Source organism: Colius striatus, chromosome Z (genome assembly GCF_028858725.1).
Source record: "Colius striatus isolate bColStr4 chromosome Z, bColStr4.1.hap1, whole genome shotgun sequence".
Taxonomy (NCBI): Eukaryota; Metazoa; Chordata; class Aves; order Coliiformes; family Coliidae; genus Colius; species Colius striatus.
Window position 1 is genome coordinate 3,325,188 of NC_084790.1, and position 23,747 is coordinate 3,348,934.

General features: G+C 47.7%; 1 protein-coding gene across 1 annotated transcript in view; it reads left to right on the forward strand.

Moving 5' to 3' along the window:
• Nucleotides 1-1,669: 1,669 nt before the first annotated feature.
• Nucleotides 1,670-23,747, forward strand: part of ACLY (ATP citrate lyase) — a 32,724-nt gene continuing 10,646 nt past the window's right edge. The window contains exons 1-15 of the mRNA XM_062018103.1: nt 1,670-1,762; nt 10,032-10,201; nt 11,322-11,444; nt 13,527-13,589; nt 14,290-14,480; nt 15,428-15,507; nt 15,992-16,122; nt 17,852-17,970; nt 18,442-18,578; nt 18,955-19,016; nt 19,180-19,297; nt 19,886-20,040; nt 20,443-20,533; nt 21,702-21,731; nt 23,573-23,714. Coding sequence (XP_061874087.1) covers nt 10,043-10,201; nt 11,322-11,444; nt 13,527-13,589; nt 14,290-14,480; nt 15,428-15,507; nt 15,992-16,122; nt 17,852-17,970; nt 18,442-18,578; nt 18,955-19,016; nt 19,180-19,297; nt 19,886-20,040; nt 20,443-20,533; nt 21,702-21,731; nt 23,573-23,714 — 1,601 coding nt within the window. The 5' untranslated portion in view covers nt 1,670-1,762; nt 10,032-10,042. The remainder of the gene's footprint in view (nt 1,763-10,031; nt 10,202-11,321; nt 11,445-13,526; nt 13,590-14,289; nt 14,481-15,427; nt 15,508-15,991; nt 16,123-17,851; nt 17,971-18,441; nt 18,579-18,954; nt 19,017-19,179; nt 19,298-19,885; nt 20,041-20,442; nt 20,534-21,701; nt 21,732-23,572; nt 23,715-23,747) is intronic.

A 23,747-nucleotide genomic window follows, 5' to 3' on the forward strand; every position in this document is an offset into this window, starting at 1 on the left:
GTTGTTGAAGGCCTGTGCTCCAGACCAGTCACAATATCATACAGGCCACAGTGGATCTCATCTCTGGAGCAAGGCCATCAAAGTAAACACATACGGACTCAGGGCAGACACCTATCCTCATAAAGGGTGTCCTGGGGTAATAATAACTTTCTGTGCCTGAGGGGGAGAGAGACCATTACCAACAAGTGGAGGAGGTGGGCCCAGTCACTTTATGCACATGGCTTGTACTCTGCCCATCAGCAACAGCTTGATGTGGGAGTCCTGCATGACTTGTACTGATAAGGACAGTATGACAGGTGCCAGAGGGTGGATGGTCCTTTGCTCAATCTCTGTGTCAGACAAAGGACTCAGTAAAGAGAGTAGCAATATGTATGAGGTGGGATTTTGTGTAAGTACAGAGCAGGATGTGCTGCTGGGTGTGCTGCTCAGTGGAGTTACCTCACCAGCACCCATCTCTGCACAGACACAAAATAAACCCTGTCTTGGCTCAGTGTTTGGACTGGCTCGGTGCATACTGCGCACTGATCTGCTTTTTGGACAGCGCAGGGAGCCAGGATGGCCTCATCAGACCTCAGAAGAGTCTGTTGTCTCTCTGGTCTGTGTGTGTCATAGAATCACAGGGGGTTGGAAGGGACCTTTAAAGATCATCCAGTACAATCCCCCTGCCAAAGCACGTCCCACCTAGATCAGGAAACACAGGAAATTGCCCAGGTGGGTTTGGAAACCTCCTGAGAAGGAGCCTCCACACCCTCCCTGTGCAGCCTGGGCCAGGGCTCCCTCACCTCAGCACCAAACAAGTTCCTCCTTGTGTTTCAGTGGAACTTAAACCAGCTTGTGCCTGTTACCCTTTGTCCTGTCACTGGACACTACAGAACAAAGTGTCATCCCATCTTCCTGACATCCACCCTTTAAGTACTGGTTAAGTATTGATATGGTCCCCCCTCAGTCTCCTCCGGACTAAACAGCCCCAGTTCCCACAGCGTTTCCTCAGCAGGATCATCTTGCTGGCCCTGTGCTGGACCCTCTCCAGCAGTTTCTTGTCCCTCTTGAGCTGGGGAGCCCAGAACCGGACACAGGACTCGAGGCCTCAGCAGACATGGCAGAGCAGAGGGGGAGCAGAACCTCCCTCACCCGGCTGCCCACACTCTCCTCGATTCCCCCCAGAAAGCCACTGAAGCTGTGAAACACCCAAAAGCCACATCCCCACGGCCACGTGCCCGGGTGAAGGACACCAGTGATGCTCCATCCCTGCGCAGGGCTGACGGGGACCCGCTTCCCGCCGGGCGCCTCGTGTCGCCGCGGTTACACCACCCCCGGGGGAGCCTCCAGCGCCCGGGGGACACGCCGGGAGGGGCTGCGTGGGGCCGAGCAGGGCCTGGCAGGGACAGTCTCCTCGTGATGGCGGCGTGTCCGCGGCCCTTTGCCCTGATCTGAGGTCAGCGGCGGGGGCCCCTCGCTCCGGGGGGGTGTTGGCGGCCGCGGGCGCTGCCCGGCGGGGGGGGATGGGGAAGGTGGCGGCAGGGGGCGGGGCGGAGGGGGCGGAACTACGACTCCCACAAGGCTGAGCGGCCGCACCCCACCGGCGGCGGCCAATGAGAGGGCGGCGGCCGGTCAGGCAAGGCACACGTGATGGCGGTGGCAGCCAATGGGCAGCGGCAGCGCCCGTAGCCCGATGGTCCGGGGAGGCCGCGCCGCGCCGCAGCGAACAAAAGGCGGCGGCAGCGCGCGGGGTGCGGAGCGTAGCGGCCGAGTGGGCGCTGAGGTGAGCGGCGGCAGGCCCGCGGCGGCCCCTCCGGGGGAAGGGGGTGGGCGAGGGCAGGGGTGGGGGTACCAGCTCCGGCTGACAGGCGGTAGGGCCTCAGGAGGCGCTGGGGCAGCCGCGGGCCGGGCGGGAGTGGCGGTCCCGCCGCGGGCGGGGGGCTGCGCCGCAGTCCTCGTCGGCTTCCAGGGCTCGACTTGTACCGGGAGCGGGGCCGCAGCCGGCTGGCCTGACTCACAGAGGGAGTTTGCAGCCGTGAGTGGGGGAAAAGAGCGTGGCGGTGCGCGCCAGAGCCCCGGGCTCCCTCTTCGCGCCGCCGCCCCTGACCTTGGGGGAGGTCCGGTGCTGCTGGGATGGAGGCTCGGGGCCGCTCGTGTCTGCGCTGGGCGAGGGCACGGTCTGTTAGCGATGGGCACAGCACGAGCAGTTGCCAAGGGGCTGGGAGCAAAGCGCTTCCGTCTGCAGCAGCAGCAGGTCCGGGTCCTGTCTTTGCGTGCTTGTTCCCTTCATCCCGGAGAGCCTTTGCCGGCAGCGCCTGTGCACTGCTTCCAGAACAAACATCCCTTGACGGCGGTGGTAGAGGCAGCAGCCTTGGCGTTGGGGTCTCATCCCCTTCTTGCTGTCGTACTGGCGGGAGGATGAAGAGCCTGTGTCTCTCCTGCAGCTGGGCCTGAGACTTGAAGAGGCTGTGAAATGGCAGATTTCCAGCGCTTTTGTTTGCTGCTTGCAAGCTCCTGTTTTCTCTCTGTTAAACTATGTTCATCTGGTGTCTAAAGACCCACAACTTGTGTGCAGCTTGAGTATATTGTTTGCAGATATCTGTATTTACTTAGTTTCGTCTTTTGGATTGGAGCTCAGAATAGCAGCTCTCCTCTTTTAACACTGTTATTCAAACCTTGTAGAGTTTTCTGCATAAGAGGCTTCTGCACAGGCATGCAGACAGTGTGCTCTCCATCCTCCAGCTAGCACTGCTCTTCCTGCCCTAGCACCTCTGCTTGAAGTACTGGGACCAGGTACGAAGGACAGGTATGAAAGACAGCCGCTGCTGGGAGTCTTGCTCAGCCTCCTAGGCCAGAGCACATACAGCTACTCTTCCCTTTGCAAGGGATATGGGGAAAGATTCAAGGCATAAACTTGCTAAGGACTTTCCCCAAGGCTGCAGAATAAGATCATCTTTAAAGACAGGATTCCAATACCCTGCTTCTGGTGCTAGGTGGTTATAGGGCACTTGGCTCCCCATTAGCCAGACTTCATTCACTCCATAGCCCATTCCCTCATCTGGCTGCTGTTTTGTTCTTGGAGCTTCCCCATCTGCAGGAAACCTGCTCCCAAGCCGGGTGTTGAACGAGGGCACCTGCTTGCATCACAGCAGAGCAGTGCCAGGCGTTTCCCAACCCTCAGTGGGGAGGTATCGTGGCCACCTGCTGCGGGGCCTCTTCTCTCCAGCCCTCTGATGAAAGCACGCGTGTTTGCCAGATGGAAGCTGACGTAACTTGTCACGCTGCTGTGGGCTGAAAATACTGGCTGATCTTGAACTGTGTTAATAAATGACCTGGCATGGAAAGGGAAGGTTGCTTTATTTACAGTATGGTTTTGTTGACATAATTCTCAGGAGAGAGGGCGTGAGATCTCCCCTGCAGAGGAGGGGGGGACATTTTCTCTCAACAAAAGCATTGCTCAGGGGCGATGGGAGCATGGCAGAAAAATTCCATACGTGAACACCGTGTTCTGTGTGAACACAAAGTGGTGAAGCTCACAGTTACACCTCTGAGGCCAGAAAGGATTTAAAGAACAATGAACCAAATCAATGCTTTCATTTCCCACCCCCCCCTCCTCTTACAGAGTAGACTGTATTGTGCTGAGTAGTGCCACATCATCTGATCTCTTTTGGAGTCAAGGAGACTTTACCTGGGTTCTGCTGTCAAGAATCAGGATCCTTCTTGTCTTTTTTTTCCCCTTCAGATTGTGTTGTGTCTCCTTTCAATAGCTGCTGGTGTATCGAGGCAGATGGATCAGTTGTGGCACAGCAAACACATCATCTGGCTCTTTTAATCCTTCTCTAGCTTGCTGCCATCACTGTTTGTCTCTTGTCAATACTTGTAAATGAAAAGAAACCTTCCCCAAGCACAATCTTTTTGCATCTATGACAGGTGATGGTCTGAGTGAATAAGTGCTTCTGAGACCTCAAAGAGGTGATCTGATCCATTTCTTGCAGTTGCTCTGGTCTTGCTAGTGAAGGCTGAAAAACAGCACTTTTTAATGAAATCGGTGAGTATGGAGGATAATGATACCTCTGTGCTGTAGGGGAGCTGTTTGTTTTAAAGCCTCAATAAATGCCTGCAAGTCACTTGTGGGAATCGGTGATGCTTCCAGAAATAACTTGTTCTTACACCGATGTCACGCTTGTCGGACCAAGACTAAACGTGTGGCATCAGTTCAGCAGAGCTCTTTGCTGAAGAAGTAAAGGGCAGCATGCTTCAGGTGGGGGAACACCCCTTGTACCTTGGGCTGACTCCAGAGCTGACCCTGCTTTGAGCTTAAGGTGGGACTGTGTGGTGATCTGAGGCTCCTTCTGACCTGAACTGTTCTGTGATCAGAAACGCTTTGCATTTTAACTCAAAGGTTCATGGCACATAACTATGGAAATGGCTATGAAGTGGCAGTAGGTTGTCCTTCACTCAGCAGGCTTAGCCAGGAACCAGCTGTGATTCCCTCACACACTTTAGAGAGGGGGGGGAAAAAAAAGGCAAAAAAGGCATTTATAATAACTGGATCTGAAGGGCTGTGAACATGCAGGTGTATGGGGGAGGCTCAGGATGACTTGCAGGCAGCCAGTGGGGCTAGAGGTTAGAAACTGGTAGCTTTTTTATTCTAAAGCCTGTGCAACAGATAACAGACATTAAGAGCAGACTAGAAGTGGCTTTTTGTACTGCTGACACGAGTCTGCCTTTCTGTGTGGTGGCTGCAAGGTTTGAGGCCTGAAGTTGAATGAAAATTGCAGTTACCTAATGAATCGTGAGCAGAGCAGTGTCTGGCAGTGCACCAGTAGAAGGGAATGTTATCCTATAGCTTGTACTTTGTGCAGAAAAAGGTATTTTTTACTCTGAACTCCCTCAGTTTTTCTTCAGAGGTGCGTCCATCAATCTCATCAGCTTTGGTTGGCACTGCAGGTGCTAAACATGAAGGTAAAAACAAGTAATAGGATCCATGACAGATGAGGCCTAACCTGCTTCTTTCTTGGGGAAACTGCAAAGATTCTACTCCTCCACTTCAGTGGCAATCTGCAGTCCCTGCTCCTGCTGGCAGAACAGATGCAAACAGCTAACAGATCCTGCTCTGATTATGTCTCGCTGGTTGAGGGACCTGCACGAGCACATACAGCTAGGAATTGCTGATGCCCTGTGGAAATTGCTTTCCTGCTGATCTTCTAGCTTACCAATTCAGCAGACTGAAGCAATTGTTTTGTGCAGTCTGTCCCATGAGAAACGCCGGGCTGGAGCAGCAGAGGGACTGAATGAGGGCCATGAGTAAAGACTTGCTAACAGTTAGGAAATGTCTTAGTGAAACACGAGCAGATAAGGGCCAGACAGCCTCATTCCTACTCTTGTCTTGCCATGACACGAGCGTTTTGTCATTTTTCTGCTGCTATTGTAATAATCCTCCAGGTTTTCTCTCTCTGCCTCAGTTGGTGTTATTGCAAGAACGGGAAAGTAGTGGCATAAAGGAGGCCAGTAATGATCCAGAGATATGAGCAACTTCACAGTGCCACGACTCATGGGAGTGCCCCCTGTGTTTTGAGTCCACCAGGGTTAAGCAATCCCATGTATGTCACTGCTGTTCCCACTGGTATTTTTTTCACAGGACTGTTTTTAGTAAGACCTGAAGGATGTCCTGGGTCCCGGTGTCCTGCAATCGTAGAGGGTTACATCTTGGTCATCGACATAACTAGCATCAGCTTGGATTGTTTCAGTGGGTAAATGTGGACTGAAGATCTGCAGTGTTGTTCAGGGAATCCGTGTCACCCTGGAGAAACGAAAAATAGCTTAGGCTTTGAGGTTTTTTTTTAAGGTTAAGAAATATATTTACTGTTTACTTTTATCCATCTGCTTCTGCTGCAGTGAAATAGGACACTTCTTTTTTTCTCAGGGACTGGCCTTTAGCATTTTGTAGAGTAGGCAGCTGATGGATTTCTAAGGGCTTTGAAAGCAAAGGATATTCCATCTTCTTAGCAGGCAAAATAAATAGCTGCAGGTAACTTGGGAGTAGGGTTTGTTCCCAGAAACAGCACTGCTTTAAAGCAAAAAGAAAAATGTAATGGAAAGTTTTCAGCACGACAGCACAGATGAGTTACTGTAGCATGTCTGTGTGCAGCTCTGAAGCCAAAGTAGCAGAGTGGTGTTTGTGGGAACTGAGTATGCTCCCTGTCCGTTTGCTGAGTGAGTCTGGGGATGTTTGGGTGGGTTTTTTTTTTGGTGTGTGCTTTCCTTTATTCTTTTTTCTTACAGCTCTGCCAACTACTATCACAATGTACAGTCACATTGATTTGGAGAGTCTTCGTCTGTAGCTAACCTGTGGCTGACTGGCAGTATAATGAAGCTGTAAGCTTCTGGTCAGGTTAAAACTGGCACATTGTTTTTGAACAATGCTTATCTGATGCACAGGCAGTGCCTCATAATTAAGAAGAAATCTGTCTCTGAAAGGTACCATGAAAGTGGTCTACAATAAGCAGAGGATAGATGCAAACTAGCTCTACAAACCCATTTGAGATTCATCTTAATCTGACATGGCAAGCTCTGGTTTCTAAGAGTTAAACCATTCTGTCTCTTCCAGCTTCCTGCCTAACTAAGGTTCATCGGTCAAAGCAACTCTGCTAATCTGTGATTTTTTTTTTTAATGCAGGTTACAACACAGCTTACACTCCTAAAGGTTTGTGGCATTTGCAGGGCAAAAATTGGCAGAGAGTTGCAATCAGCAATAGGATTTTGTACAGCAAATACCCAGTTGCTCCATAAGCCTGAGAAGCCATGTCTGTAACCCATTCAGCACGTGGGCCATCTGCCAGATTCCCTACTATGTGTCTGGCCACTGTTGCAGACTGCTTCCCCTTGAGACCGTTACACACGTGGCCTCTATTCGCCTCCTTTTTCTGGCAGTCAAAGTTCCTCTCTTTATAGAATCACTGTATTATTTCACTTGGAAAAGCCCTTGAAGCTCCTGGAGTCCCAGCCTTACCCTCACCCTGCCCAGTCCACCACAGCCCTCAGCACCTCAGCTCCATGGCTTTGGGATCCCTCCAGGGATGGGCACTCCCTCAGCTCCCTGGGCAGCCTGGCACAGGGGCTGACACCCCTCTTAGGGGAAAAAAGTTCTTCCTCAGCTCCAATCTCAACCCCCTCTGGGTCAACTTGATATCATCTCCTCTTGTCTTGTTACTTGGGAGAAAAGACCAACCTCCACCTCACTCCAGCCTCTTGTCAGGGAGTTGCAGAGAGTGCTCACATCTCCTCTCAGCCTTCTCTTGTCCAGACTAAACACCCCCAGTTACCTCAGCTGCCTCTCACCCTTCACTGTCTTTACTGCCTTGCTTTGGACATGATCCAGAACCTCAGTGTCTGTCTTGTAGTGAGCTTCTCAAAAGCTGTGGTGGTTTAACACTAAGCAGGGGTGAACATTTCTCTGGCTTCGATGTCTGCCCTTTGCTTACAGCCACACCAGAGAGTTATGCAGTAAGCCTTGCAACTCCTGGAATGTGTGAGGTTAATCTCCTGGTACCCAGTATTGCTCCTTGATTGAGTATTTCCTCTTCCAATATGTGTTGTTTCCTCAGTGACTATAAGCCCTTGCCTTAATATAACTGTTATCCCGATGGCACTCTGTTTTTTGGAGCTAAAAGTGCCCAGTGGAAGTTCTAGACTACCTCTAAAGTTACTGAAGAATATCTGCCTGTAGCCTCAGCTCTTGAAATAATTCTGTGGCTTGCAATGTTTTCCTGAGACAGCTCCATTCCCACAGCATCTCTGAATGTGTATTTGTAAGAATGTGCGTTAGAGAGCAAAGGAGTTAACACAGCAGCCTTGGGTAGCATTGGGCCGGGCTGGGAGCTGTGAGGAGGAGATGGAGGAAGGTGGGATGTGTGCCTTGCTTTGCAGACAAACAAAATGGGCTTGCTGTCATTTGGCATGTTTGCAAGAGCTCCCCTCTCCTCAGGCTGCATTGACTTTGGCACTGGGTTGATAAAGTGGGGTTATTTTTAACAGGCCAAATATTAGGTGTGAGTGTTTATGGTGACAAGAGTGATTTTGATCCTATGAAGAAAGAGTGCTTCAGAAGCGCTTCCTGACGCCACTTTGAAATGGGGTTGGTTTGGAAGCTGCAATCATGTTGGGAGTTCTATGTAACTATAATTCTCTGAAAGCAGGAACACTTCTTTTCTTTTAACATCTTTTGCTCTTTCTGTAGGTTCTCCTTTTCTATTTTACCACTGGAATGGCATTTGAAAAGATGTTGGCAGCAAATTTGACTGGCAGCTCTTAAGCCTGCTTAACAGCTTTCAATAACAGTCCTTACTTAAGTCCAGCTGGTTTCATTCTAGAGGCATACAGAGAATGCAGCCTGCCTCCTACTGCTTTTTTCCCCAGAGTAAATACCTTGTCTGTTTTTTCTTCCTGCTCTGGGGAAAAAGGACTTTCATCCTAATGATGGCTAATTATTCCCTGGCATATTCTGTGCTCGCTTATACAATGAATAACCCACTTGATTACTAATGATTATTACCCAGAAGGTAGCACAAGAAGTAACTGGAGTATTTAAAGCGTTTCCTTCTGTGAGCTTTAAGTGGAACATTTATTTTGTTATGGCATGGGCAGTCTGGCAGTCTTACTGTGCCATTCAAATACTTCACTGTTCACATACTCAGATGGAATCTTGGTTCTTCTGTGCTGGTGCCTTTCTGCACAGAAACCATCCTCATCGTGCTTTTGTGTTTCCTGCCACATTGGCTGTGCTTAGGGAGCAGTGACAGGGCCCTAGTCACTCAAAATTCGGCATGAGCCACTGCTTAAGCATCTCTGTCAGGAGTCTGACCCCTCAGAAAAACCAAAACTGCTTGTTGGCCTCTGGCAGATCACAAGGCTCAGTTCTGATGTTTGACACATGGCAGACAGGTTCACTGGGATGAAGCATTCTTTAAAATAAATATTGAATGCAGCTAAAAATAAATGCATCTTTGACACCTGTGACCTTGTTGCTGCGTGTGAGAAGGAAAAGTTACAGCCTTGAGATCAGAAATCATTTACTTATGACAGTTTAGAGTACATTCTTTAGAAGACAAGAAAGCAGTCTCCAGGAAAGGCATGAAGTTAGGGAGAAAAACCCCACTCCAAACCAACCCAAACTGTCTAATCTTAATCTTCTTTGTTGTCTTGTGAGGACCTGCTTCCAAGACACCTAGGTCCTGAAACAAAAAAGGAAAGTTGCTCTGTTTTTGATAATACTGGCAATGTTTTCTTCTCCCTTCAGGCTTTGGGGGGTTGCTGTTTTGCCTGCAGTCAGACTCAGACTGGAAATGTGGCATACTTCAAGAAAGCAAGTGGGAGGAAGGGCTTTTCTCTCCTGCTGCCTTGTCACTCCCTGGTAGTGCACTAAAGAAACGGGAGGTGTGTGAAGGTAGCACAGTGCTGGCTGATAGGCTACCCAGGGACCTACCTAGCAGCGTAGGCAAGGTCTGCCTGTGTGCTTTCCTGTAGCTCCCAGATGCAGTGGCATGTCTCTGAGCAGCAGCAGCCTGTATTTTCAACAGGAGTCAAGCAGGCAAAATGCACTTCTCTGGAGATAGCTCCCACAGGAAAGCTGCTAGGAAGGTAGCACAGTGCTGGCCGATAGGCTACCTGGGGACCTACCTACCAGTGATGTGTTACACAGATCCCACAACAGCAAACCCAGTGGTGTTTGAGACACGTTGCCTTAGCTGAGCACTCGCCTAGATGTGGGGGATGCTCAGAGCTCTCAGGTTTGGTATAAGCAGAATGGTGACTGGGACAGGCTGCAAGGATTCTCCCTCTCCCAGCAGGCAAAGCTGGACCAAAACAGTTGTTGCTTATCAGGTTAATTGTATAGCCTGACTTATAATGGGGAGGCACAGCCCCAGCTCTGTGTTTGCTTTGACTTGGTTTTTGGCTTTTTTGCACTGAGCTAGGTGGTTGGGAGTTTTCTCTGAGAACTGGACTCTCTTTCTGATTGCCTTTTTGTTTGTTTTTGTTATTCCCCAATTCAGACTACGTAGCCATGTCAGCCAAAGCCATCTCTGAGCAGACGGGGAAGGAGTTTCTGTACAAGTACATCTGTACATCCTCTGCCATCCAGAACCGTTTCAAGTATGCCCGTGTCACCCCATCCACTGACTGGGCACGACTCACCCAGGATCACCCTTGGCTTCTGAGTGAGGTAAGAACAGTGATGTGCCTTCCTATAGAGCCCCAGGCAAGACTCAGCCCACCCTAGTTACTCCCTGTTGCCATGGCACATCAGGTTGTGGCAGCCTGTGAGCAGGACTGTGCACCACATCTTTCCTGAAGGACCAGTCACTGCTGCAGCTGCTCTGCCCCTTTTTGTTTGTAACACCGAGGAAGAAACAAGCCTTGCTTCAAGGCTGTTGTATTACCTTCTGGGGGGTTGATTATAAAAGTCCTTTAAGGGCTATGAAATACATGAGCAGAGAGACCTGCAAACAAGAAGCTGCTAATGACTACATGGGAGGTAAAGGAGGCTGATTCATGGAAAAGCAAGAGTCTCTGGATGTCAATCCCTGTCCTCAACCCTTACTTTATGAAATCATGGAGCACTTTCTCCACAGGTAGCTTTTATGCTCAGTTAGGGTACAGCTCAGGTTTCCTGCCTCCAAGCAAAATGTTAGCCAAGGCTTCATCTTTTGTTTTTTCAATGCAAGGTCATTTATCTCTCTTTGTGTTTCATAGCCATGCACGTTCTGTGGAGAAAACATATCCAGAGCTCCTTTTATTAGCTGTCCAAGCTGGCTTCTTTCGAGTGATTTTAATGTAATTAAGTCACTGGTTGGTAGAAGATGAGTGTTTCAGGCCCTTTCTGACTGATAGAAGCAGTATCCTCTGCTTGCTGCATCTCTAAATAGTTTCTCCTTGTGGGCCAGTGCTCACAGAAGTGTTAATTTCATGATGCATTTGACAAAGACAGTTTGAAAACCTGACAGGATGCTGTACTCTTCTAGGCATGTTTCTTGTTGTTTTCTTTAGCAGAAAGTGGGTACTTACACCCCATCTTTCATTAGGGGGGGGAAAGAAAAGTCAAAACACAACTGTCACCTCAGTCTCTGGTGTATACTCCCATCTGAGTAGAAATAAGGCAGCACTTCTTAAAATCCAGTGTAAAAAAACCCCAAGAGATGGATTTGCCAAGAGATTAAAGAGATTCTGCAAGGACAGTTGCTGTATAGAACTCTTTTTGTTGGAGTATCTGCAGGGAATTGCTTGACCACAATCACTTTCTAATAATGTCTCCTTCCTTCTGTCTGCTTTGCACAATGTTGTAGCGTTTGGTGGTGAAGCCAGACCAGCTCATAAAGAGACGTGGGAAGCTTGGGCTGGTTGGAATTAACCTCACTCTGGACCAGGTGAAGGTTTGGCTCAAACAGCGCCTGGGCCAAGAAACCACGGTGAGTGCCACCTTAGCAACAAATGTAAGGCTGCTTTGTTCTGTCTTTTCTGCCTGCCACTGTGACAGGAGCTGGTGTGCAGGTATTGTTCTTGATTAGCGTGGTTTAAAATGCATCTTATGCTTGAAGCAAGCACAAAACTGTTCAAGGTGAGAACTTCCTGTTGGTAAAATGGCACTGAGAAACGACCCAACTTGTCAGGAAGAACAGCTCAATGCTCCTTGTTCCCCTCTGCTATGTAGAGCCTGTGCAGTGGGAGCTCAGCAGGAATTAGTGCCATTCTGGAAGTCCCTTCCACTTGCGTAGCTCCAGTGCTGTGTCTGGCATAGCTGCTTCATTTTAATACCCAAGGCAGATTTAACAAGACAAGTATAAAAGCTGTCATAAAATTGGTCTCTTATTGTACCCAGCCAGTATGTTTTGGCTGATGACTGTTACTTCAAGTCCTTATTTTAACTCAGTGCTGGCTTGTAATATTTATTCTCCTGGGAATGACACTGCAATGCTAATGATGAAGGAACGGCTGCCATCCCAGATGCTGTGTTTCAGGAGCTGACAGAGTTCTACTGCCTCAAGGAAACTGATGCTGTGGCCTCACTGTGATTGATTTGTACCTGAAGGCCATTACAAAACAGCAGGCAACTGCATCTTGTGTGCCTGCCCATCAGGAAAACATGGGTGTTGAAATCATTTCTTTAGCACAACACAACCCCTTTGTCTAAAGGAAGGACTGTGCTGAGGTTTTGTGACCAGTGGTGCTGGCTCCTGAAGCAGTGTCCTCAGGAGCAGGGGGTATCTTGCAGGGTTTCTTTTTCTTTGTGCAGGGCTTCTTCTTCTTTGTTGCGTGAAATGGGAGTGACCAGACACCAATCTGATGTGTATCAGCTCCAATTTATTGTCACATAATCATCACTTATATACCTTTTCCAAATGCTGTGTACATGCTACAGTTCATGGTAGAAAGTTAATACTAAGCATCACGTGCTATGCATAAGGCCTCAAAGTTTCATTTTTGTAACAACTTAAACACCAACCTCATTGTGTAAAAACACCAGCCTTGTTGTGCTTAAAACATCAGCCTTATTGTGTCTAAAATATCACCCCATCTGTTTGGCCTTCAGTTAGTTTTCTCTCACACTATGGCTATGCTTACCTTACATTTAGTTAAGTTTCTATTATTGTTAGTTGCATATGTTACAATTTATTAGTCAAGTACAAGCAATCACACAATGCTCTGTTCAGTCTTCTAACAACGCTCAGTTTAATGCTCTGTCCTATCGTCTTGCTTTGACCTTGTTTCTGTTACAATCTGCAGTTTTGGTTTTCCCCTTGCTCAAGCAGCTATCACATAGGCATTCCTTTCTGGCCTTTTTTGCTGCAGAAGGCAATTCAAAGACAAACTGCAGACTTTCTTCGTTTCTGACTGACTCCATAACATTCATTATAGCCCAGGCCCCAACAGTATCTCTCATGGCCTGTGCAGGTGTGTCCTGTGAGCCAGGAAGGTTGCGTTTGGATAGCAAGAAGGTGCCTGTGCAGGACAATTCTTGGGACCTTGCTGTAGCTGTAGGAAGGGGATAAAGGCTTCTTTTACTCTTCCGTGTTCAAAGATGCCCCTTCCAGGGGGAGTGCTGGGCAGAGGCCTCTGCTCCTGCCGTTCCCTCTCTAGCTCAGGAGTTCTCTCGCTTTAGATTTCTTGCAAAGCTCCAGAAGAAGCTCGGGCCATCGTGTGTCAGGCTGCACTAAGCAGTGCCTTGGGAAAGTGCTGTCTCTGGGACAGGAAATGAGAGCAGCCATTCTAGTGTAATTCTAATAGCCACCAGTCCTGTTAGGAAAGGGGAAGGTGACTGGCTCCTGTAACCTATGAATGACAAATACCCTGAGTGGTACAGCAACGTGCTTAGCAGTGACAGTGCTCTGCTGGAGGGTGAGCACTGAGATTCCTCAGGGGACACAGTCAAGGTGCTTGGGAAGAAGTGACTTTAGAGTAACGTTAATGAATTCTTGAAGCTTGCTTTGTGCTGTTGTAAGTGTGGACTTGGGGCAAGCGTTTACTATGTTTGTCTTGTTTTCTGCCTACAGATTGGTAATGCTAAGGGGATCCTAAAGAATTTTCTGATTGAACCCTTTGTCCCTCACAAACAGGTTGGTATAAAAAAGCACTAAAAAGTGTTTTTAAGTCTCTTTTTATTTGCACATAGCTGAGATGGATTGATGGAGTGGAGAAAGCAGGAGTTTGGGAGCATGCTGTTAAGCTGACAGTGTCAATGCCTGTGGTCAGAGCTGGGCAGGCACAGCACTAGTCCACACAAATAGTTGTTAATAATCACGTTGGTGGTTGTTAACTCTGCTGGGAGGAGGTTACAGGTCACCTGAGGGACCCAGTTGGTTGATCAAGGCAGCTCACTGCTCCTTGCTTCTGGTACTGTCATGGTTAACAAACCATCTGATGTGAAATCTCATTTTGTGCTGGTGAAATACTCCCACTCTGCCACGTTTTGCAGGAAGGTAAAATTACCTAATGTACAGGTGCTTTTGGTGCATGCAAAGACGGGCCCTGGTTTGCCCTTCCCTTGTGTAAGATGGGAGCTGTTTTCTCCAGAAATGGGAAGTGCTGTCCCTGGTATGTTTCACCAAGATGAAGCACTCTGGGCCCTGCTACTCACCCTCACAGCCCATACAACCCTGAGGAGTGTCCAGGCTGCTCCAGTCCTGCTTCTCCTTAGAAAGCTTATCTGTGGTGCCCCTTCAGGTGCCCCTTCCCCAGCATTGACACAAAAGCCTCTCCTTCAAAGTCTTTTCTGTGTGTGACTTGCCAATGCTTGTGCCTGGCTCTGTGGTGCAGGAGGAAGAGTTCTACGTGTGCATATATGCTGCTCGTGAGGGAGACTATGTCCTTTTCCACCATGAGGGGGGTGTGGATGTGGGAGATGTTGATGCCAAAGCTCAGAAGTTGCTTGTGGCAGTGGATGAAAAGCTCAATGAGTCGGATGTAAAGAAACATCTTCTGAAGCATGCACCAGCAAATAAAAAGGAGTAAGTATAAGTGCCCAGCTGTGGGCATGGCAAGCCACTCAGAAGCTCCTCTCCTTTATTTTAGTGTGACATCTCTTTGTTCTGTTCCATACTAAAGCCTTCCCTCCTGCTCTTCTCACTGCTCTCAAGAAAATGCTGTGCATGCTAAATCCACGTGCTTTGACCTTGTCTGAGCTGCTTGTAAAGCTCAAAGTAAGTGTTCATAGTTCTTTGAGGCTTCACTTGACAAGGAGTACTTCTCAGTCTGCTGAAGTCCTGACCTCTGGGATGCTGGGAACGTGTATTGAGTGTTGATCCCTTGTGCCAGCATAGAACAGTTTCTTTTATTTAGTTGAAATGGTGATAAGATGGGACTCTGACCGCTAACTCAGAAATGTACTCTGCTGTGCTTAGGCCTAGTCTAAGAAGATATTCTCTTGCTATTTCTATGCTCCCTGCAAGCCTATCTGTAGATCTCAAAGCTGCTTCTGCATCTCCTTTAATTGGATATCTTTATCTAGTTAACCTTAATGAGAGTCATGGTTGTTCCAAACGTAATGTAATCACTGACAGCACTGTTCACCACTGAAAGGCTGAACAAGGCTGTCACTAACAGAGTTTACTGCAGTCTCTGCCCCATCCCAGCTAATGAAGTTCTGGCAAAGACCTGTGTGTGTCAGTGACAGACAGTGATGCATTTCTGTCTCCCAGTGAGATTAAACTGTCTGCATGACAGTTGTGAGCAACTGTGTTCTCAGCAGAGCTTGGTGGAGTGTAATTAAAATGAGTCATCAAAGTCTTCCTTTCCTTGAGTCATCACTTAGGCTTCTTCCAGAGAAGATGAATGAGAATTAAGGAAATTGATACAGAGTAGATTTGTAGATTGCTGCTAATATAAATGAAACAGGGCTGTCTGTGCTTTATATTTGGCTGCTTAAGTGAATTTGTGTTATCTTTTTTCTTTACAGCATCTTGGCTAGCTTCATCTGTGGCCTGTTCAACCTTTATGAGGATCTATATTTCACATACCTTGAGATCAATCCATTAGGTAATGGATATTTTTGGGAGCAGGGCTTTCTGTTCTAGAATACTGAAGCGTGTACTTTACCCTTCTCTGGTTTATGTAGCTCACAACAATATTGAGTGGCCTGTGCAACAGAAGAAGAAAAGTGGCAATGATGTGTCTTGGAGCTATCTGTGGAATGAGTCAAAAAGGAGAGCTGCTTAAGGGTGTTCTGTTCTGTAATTCCTGGTGGAAATGAAAAAGTCCATTGAAATAGGAGTCAGGGCTGAAGAATATAAACATTGCTTTGTTGGACCAGAACAAAACAGCCCCCAGTCTATGACCTTGGTTAAGTTAATTCTTACGGGAACTTGCTGGATCTGGTAAATACAACTAACTGGTCCATGTGGAGGAAGGAAGGTGAAAGGGAACTAGCTTTGGTGATGATCTCTGTATGGTACCAAATGTTAGGAGTGCATCTGTAACATAGCTTGGTACAAAGCAGAGCTGACTTGGATTTCTTTTGCAGTGGTGACTAGTGATGGAGTCTACATCCTCGATTTGGCTGCAAAGATTGATGCAACTGCTGACTACATCTGCAAAGTGAAATGGGGAGATGTGGAGTTCCCTCCTCCCTTTGGCAGGGAAGCTTACCCAGAGGCAAGTAACAACCCACTCTGGTCCTTTGTGGACTGCAAGATTAAGTCCTTGTTGCTTGTGTGTCTGTGGCATTGAGGTTTCCCAATGAGATTTTGTTGCCATTTAAGTCCCTTGGCATTGCCATCTGTTACAAGAACTTCTGCAAACGTGTCTGCAGGCTACTGTAGTCCTGGGACTTCTCATAGTCACACTCTGAACTGCAGTTACTTTCCATCTCTTCTCAGATGTTGTTTCAGTTCTTTAATTCAGAACTGATTTGTTTTAAATGGAGGCTTATATTTAGCCTCGTTCAGCTACATGCTGTGCATGTCCAGCCTTCCTTGTATGGTCCTAGCCTGCCTTGCTTCCCTGTTAGTATCATCATTTCATGCTGGTTATTGACAGCCTTCTGGCAGCTTCTGGTCCCTCAGTGTTTCAGTTGGAGAGCAGAGTGGCAGTTGTGTACAAAATCTGCACACGAGTAGGGATCCAGAGAAAATAATCACCATCGCTCAGACTTCAAGTAAAAAGTCAAGATGTTCATTTTGCTGGGAAGTAATGGCCAAAAGGCTGCCTGCAGGTGGGCTTTGGAACAAAAAGTCAGAAGTGCCTTTTTCCTCTCAGAATTCCCTGGGTTGGTACCAGCTGGTTGCATAAACACCCCTTCACACGTAGCTTTCCAGCAGCTTCAGAGACTGTTGGAAGTAGAGCTCTTTCCTTAATTGTTCTGTTACTTGTGTCAGGTGACTGTTCTGCTGTCTCCAACGAGATTTCTGTCCTGACTTTTTCATTTTAATAATTATAATTATGCTTCAGTTGGCAAAGGCTTTTGTAACGTGGCCAGAAAATCCATTTAGCTGTTTCTCTCTGTGCAGCTTGCTGGATGCCAGCACTTTTAACTCAGTTTGCTTTTAAAAGGATTAATTCAGTTTTTGTCTCTGAATCATCCCCCTGCAAGTTGCTGTGAAGGTTATTGTGGCAGTGTCTTTGCTGAGAATTCTAATGAACTCCCAATGAAGTGCTTCTCAACAGGCAAGCACACTGTGGTACAGGGACACCACGTTGAGCCAAATTACAGCACTCTTGGTGATTACATTCTTGGCTGAGGTGCAGCCAGAGAGTTGTTAGCCGTGGGTGTGTTGATAATTTAAGTTTCCTCCAGCCTCAGTCTGCAGACAAGGTCAGAACAAGATTTTTTCGGTTCAGAGGCGTTTGATTCTGTGACTGTTGTATACAAAACCATGAAACCCAGGGCTGGCTGAGCAGTGGAAAGGCCAGCAGTGCATCTTAGTGAAGCACAACCAATTTTCAAGTGCATTTCCAAAGCCTTTTTTTTTTGTGTGTGTGTGAAAACAGGAAAGATCTGCTTCTCTATCTGCACTCTGCAAACAAAGTAATAACAAATGTATTTGTAGCAGTCACTTGTGACTTCACCTGGGTAAGCCATCAAGCCTTAGAAAGACAATGTGTTCTTTGGAGGGTATGACACTTGAGCTGGTTTTTGTCAAAGGAAGGTTCAAATTTGGGACAGAGAACGACACAAGTTGTTTATACCCAGTCCAATTTCAGTGTTCTGTCTTGGGGAACACCTGACACACATCAGTCCTGGCATCTGAGAGGTGAAGCTGAGTCTCCCTCCCTTACAACTGACAGGAGATGTGGGATCTCCACATGTCCAGCAGGCTCAGCAGTCTGGTTTGGAAAAGGAGGATGCAGAAGGAAGTGTAAGTTTTCCCTGCTGTCTTTGCAGGAAGCCTACATTGCTGATCTGGATGCAAAGAGCGGAGCCAGCTTGAAGCTTACCATCCTCAACCCCAAAGGCAGGATCTGGACCATGGTGGCTGGTGGTGGTGCCTCTGTGGTTTACAGGTAACAAGTTTTCCAGAGATGGGGGTGGATTTACAGTGCTGGAAGAAAATAAGTGATGCAGCCCCTGGAAAGGAGACTCTTCTAAAGTCATCTTTCCCACACCATCACAGCTTGTCCTCTTGAGAATGAAGATGCTGTGCAGATCTCTTACCAAGATTTGGAACGCAGTGTCCCTTAGAGAATTTATTTCTGGGAGGTTGAGATGTGGTTTCTTTTTCAAGTGGAAAGGAGCAAGCTGACTGAAAACTACTTGTGGCAATAACATTGCTGTGGTAGTCACTGACTTCCCATCAGATCCAGGAAGCATAACAAGATTATTCATGGCTGACACCAAGAGGAAAGCAGCTTTATTTTCAGCACACAGCACAATATTTCTGTGACAAGTCCCACTTTCCCAGGGATTTGGAATGTTTTATTAAGACCTTTATCATGAGTCAACTTATAACAAATCTCTTAACTTGTTTTTTTTAGTGACACCATTTGTGACTTGGGAGGTGTGAATGAACTGGCCAACTATGGGGAATATTCTGGAGCCCCAAGTGAGCAACAGACCTATGACTACGCAAAGACTATTCTCTCCCTCATGACACGAGAGAAGCACCCTGAAGGTAAAGGAGTTGCTGCCACTGCAAAGATGCTCATCTGTGAATCTGGGGGGAAACCCCAGCAAATCTGAGTTGTTACTCTTGCTTACACCTCCCTGGCAGAAGGCAGCTTACTGTTGCCTTCTGAGCGAAATAGTGATGGATTTTTGTAGGCTTTTGCTTCAGAAGCAGGAGCAAATGTGGCTCAAGAGATTCTGATCAGAATAATTCTTGCTTGGTAAGAAGCTTTTATCTTCCAGGCTCTGCTAAACACAATTTACTGCAAGCTGTTGGCTAGGCTGAACTGCAGCATTGTTTCACTTTGTCCTAAACTGCTTCATGATATTACAGTACACTGTGTTCTTGGAACAGTTTTACTTATGCATGTTTCTTCCCTCAGGTAAAATCCTCATCATTGGAGGCAGCATTGCTAACTTCACCAACGTAGCAGCCACTTTTAAAGTAAGCAACTCTTCAGAAGTACCAGTAAACACCCGCAGTCATTCACCCCACGCCATTCTCCTCAGCTCAGTGTTGTGTGTCCCTTCCAGGAGCTCCTGAGGTGGTGGGTCAGGAGAAGTGTTGGGCTGCTCACCTCACCTGTCCTGTGTGTTGTCTCTCTTAGGGCATTGTCAGAGCAATTAAGGATTACCAAGGTCCTCTGAAGGAGCATGAGGTGAGGATCTTTGTACGAAGAGGGGGCCCAAACTACCAAGAAGGATTACGTGTCATGGGAGAAGTTGGTAAGGACCAACCATTCCCTTAAGTTTTATTCATACACCTTGTTTCTTCCACCTGCTTTCTGCTGAGCCTTTTCAAGGCTGAGGGAGGTCCTCTTCCCCCTCTGCCCTGGTGAGGCCTGGAGCATCTTCCTGATGAGGAAAGGCTGCAGGACCCGGGTCTGTTTAGTCTGGAGAAGACTAAGCAGGGGATCTCATTAACTGTTTAAAAGGTCTATGTCAAGAGGATGGGGTGACAGTTTTTTCTGTAGTGTCCAGTGACAGGAAAAGGGGTGATGGACAAAAGCTGGAGCACAAACAGTTGCACTTAGCAGAGAAGTCTTTCCCTGTGTTTGTGAGGATGAGGGAGCCCTGGCCCAGGCTGCCCACGGAGGATGTGGAGTCTCCTTGGAAGCTTTCCAAACCCCCCAGACAAGTTCCTGTTACCCTTGATCAAGGGGAACCTGCTTTAGCAGGGGCTTGGGCTGGATGAGCTCTGGAGGTCCCTTCCACCCCCCACCAATTCTATGATTCTATGAAATGCTTCACTTTAGGAGAAGCTTATTCCTGTTCCCTCCCAGCAAGGCTGACTGTTCTTCTGTGCACACACAGGGAAGACCACTGGGATCCCCATCCATGTCTTTGGCACAGAGACACACATGACAGCGATCGTGGGGATGGCGCTGGGGCACCGGCCCATCCCCAACCAGCCGCCGGCTGCAGCCCACACTGCCAACTTCCTCCTCAACGCCAGCGGCAGCCCCTCGGTGAGTGAAATGGTGAGGGAACACTGTGAAGAGCCTCCTGAAGGCAGCTTCCCCTGTCTGGGCAGGTCAGAAAGGGATCTTGGCCACCATTGTGTTTGTACAAAGCTTTAGGAAAAGTGAAGTGACGCTGTGTGGTTTATCAGGAGGGGCCCTCCCAACATCCATGTTCTTCGTGCAGAAGGGGTGGCCCCTCAAAACCAACAATGTGACTCTTGCATCTACTGGGAACTTGGTCAATGAGGAGTTTTTCCCTCACTTGACTGAAATGGTCCTATCTCAAAACAGAGCTGTCCCTAGTTTTCTGATGTAGATGAGTTTAGCCAAAGTGGCCACTTCCTCCGTGCTCCAGGCTTTACCTGGCGTGCTCTCCCTTTTTACTGACTTGCCTTCTGAATCTTTCAGACTCCAGCACCAAGCAGAACAGCTTCCTTCTCTGAATCCAAAACAGATGATATTGCTCCAGCCAAGAAGGCAAAACCAACAGCACCTCTTGGTAAGTGCAGCATTGGAAATGATTGCTGTCAGTTCCCTCCAGCTCCAAAGGATGGGATGTGGACTAGGCTATTGCTATTTTTTCTGGCTATAAAGGGAAGCAACCTTGTGGTGCCTGTTTATCTCCCAAGTTTAGGTGCTCTTAGAATGTAGTCACTTGTGCTATTAGCTCCTACACAAGGTGAGTCAGAGTTACCTTGATCTGGGGCATTCCTTTGAAGGGAAAAAGCATGGTTTGAGAACTCATCTTTCCCGTGTCCCCATGTGCCAGGCTGACAGACAACAGGTTAGGGGCTCTGCTGTGGCTGATGAACTGAGGCCCTGCCTTCCATGGAAGTGCCTGGGGTTGTTCCCCTGGGGTGCTGTTGGAACCATGTAGGTATTTCAGAAAGTCCTTCTTGGTAGAAGCTGCAGCTTCCTGGATGAACATCCTTCAGTCAGTTCAGTAGTGGTGACGTACTCCTCACTCTCTTAGGGCCAGAGGTTACTGTGTGGTGTGTGGTTTTGGTCTTGTTTTGTGTGGGGGTTTTTGTTCTCTTTTAGGTTTTTGGTTTTATTTGGGTTTGTTTTTTTTACTGAAGCTTCTTTAGCATGGTAATATGCAAAAGCTTTGTCAGCCTTTTGCTCGTATTTTTTGGAAGCCTTGCTCTGTTGTATGGCAATAAAACAGCAGAATTGGGCAGGGACAGAATGGGATCATGTCCTGGTCCTTCTCCCTTGAATGTAAGGAGGTACTGGCCTCTTTCACAACAGTATGACAGCAAGATTCATATCTGATTCCAGTGAAACACATCACAACCCCCTCCCTACTGCTCTCTTAGTCATTGTGCACACAACTTTGCATGAGCAACGCTTCAGAAGGGCATTTAAAATGCCGCAGAGCTTGCAGTGCACAGACCTGCCACCTGAACCTGAAGTGTGTTTGTGCTGGGATAAGCAAAAAGTTGTCTAGATGGCAAAATGCAAGACTTGGTGTTCTCAGTATTTGGAGAGGAAGTACAATGGAGAGCGTTTCTGGTCCAATTGTTTTTTTAACAAAAGCAAAACCCAGAAAGCCTGAGTGCTGTGGGGAGGAGGGAAGCTTTCAGCATCCTCACAGGTGCCCTGCTGCTGGAATGACAGCAGCCAACTCTGTCGTGTTGTTGCATGAGTGATTCTCTCTTTAACAGATTCAGTCCCAGCTTCAAGACCTGGTTCAGGTAGGACACGTGTGACTAGCTGAATGTGCCTGGCCTTGCTGGCAGCTGACTTTTAGTTCTTGGTTTTGTTGCTGTTTTTTCTCTCCAGCAGTTTGCAGTGTTGTCTGGTCCTTCCCTCCTGCCCAGCATATTTAGCTCTCACCACATGAACTTTTCATCTGTTTTTTCCAGAGCAGTTCACATACTCCTTTGCACAAAAACTTCCTGCTGCTGGGGGATAGAGGGATAGATCTCCAAACTAGTTTTTTCTTCCTTTCCTCTCCCTAATTATTACAGAGAAAACCAGACCTGGGCATATTGTGAGAATCTCTGTTCCCTTTGCTCTCAAAAAGCAGGAATCTCTAAGTGTGCCCTAATAACAGGCATGTTGTTCCAAAGGGAAACAAAACAATGTGGGTGTTGTTTATGAACCTTGAAGGGCACAGAAAAGTTGCTGAACAAACTCAGTTTTCTTGTTGCCTTATCAGTTCAGCAAACCATTGAAGCTTGAGCTTGAATGTGGCGGCTTTAAGCACTCTCTTGAGCTCTGTGCTGGATGAGAGTAAACTACTGAATCGGGGTCACAGCCGAGTTTCAGACTGTTTCCTCTATGTAAGAGGAGGGAGAGTAGAGGGGAACTTTCAGATTCCTCCTTGTATGGTCTAAGACAAATAGCATCACCTTTCTGGGCTTGCATTTTCCTGTTTCAATGAAGACTAATATCACCTCCCTGCAGGCACCTGCAAGATAAATTGAGTTTTTCAGGGTGCTTGTTTCCTAGTGACAAGTCACGTGGCAGTGCCTCTGAACTGTGAACTTGTAGTGCTGGGGAGCACAGTGAGGTTGGAGAACAGCGAGTGGTTGCTTGCCAAAGTATCCTGTTTAATCCTTAACGCTGTTTTACCTTTGATTCAAAGTCTAGAAGAAGTCAATGGTAGATTGAGTTGGCCTCAGCAGCTGGGTGAGCTCTGAGTTATTAAGAGTTTTAAAATTAACCCTTCCTGGAGTCCAAAGGAGGAACTCAGTGTTCTGCTGTGATAAGTGGTGTGAATAATCTTTAAGCAAACAGTCCATCCCCACTAGTTGAGCTGTTGCCTTTCATAGAGTCGTAGAAGGGTTGGGTTGGAAGGGACCTTTAGAGATCTAGTCCAACCCCACTGCAGAAGCAGCTCCCACCTAGATCAGGCCCTCAGCTCTGCACTCCCTCCAAGCCAAGTTTTGAGCCATACATAAATTCTTGGAGCCATTGTGTCTGTGTTGATTCTGATCATCAAAAAAAAACCCACCTGAAATCAAAACCTGAGTGTGTAGAGCTCCTTTGCTGTCTCTGTACCCCTGTTTCTCTTTTTATTTCCTGTCGTCCTACTGTGGTGCCTTGACAAATGTAGGGGGCAAAAACCTCCTGTGGGGTTCTCATGGGACTGTAGGCCATATGCAAATAAATGATACAATTCAAATTTCCCTTCCTCTTCAGCCTTGCTGAATAAAACTTGTCAGGGAGGAACACGAATGGCCCACATGAGAAGAGGCAGTTTGCACTTCTTTCCTACACCAGCTCCCTCCCTTCCCTGTGATTGAGCACTTGCCCATTTTGTGAAACCTAAAATGTTGACTGTTGTATTCAGAATCCTGGGAAGGGGGATGCTGCTTCATCTACAGTTTCTTCCTTAGTTTGGACAGTGTGGCTACTTACATCCTGCTGTTCACCTGTTGGGTACACTTCAGAGGGAGGGGCATACACTCATCTGGGAGACCTCTCAGCAGTCATTTGGCAAAGTTGCAGCTTTTTTGTCGTGCACAGGTGCATGTTTTGAATGTGTTCTGGTGGGGTTGTTCCCCCCCTCCCTCCTCTCTCTGAGCAGGTAAAGCCACAACGCTGTTCAGCCGTCACACCAAAGCTATCATTTGGGGGATGCAGACACGGGCAGTGCAAGGAATGCTGGACTTTGATTACATTTGCTCCCGGGATGAACCCTCAGTAGCTGCCATGGTTTATCCATTCACGTAAGTACCGTGTTGCTGACTGACAGCGTTATC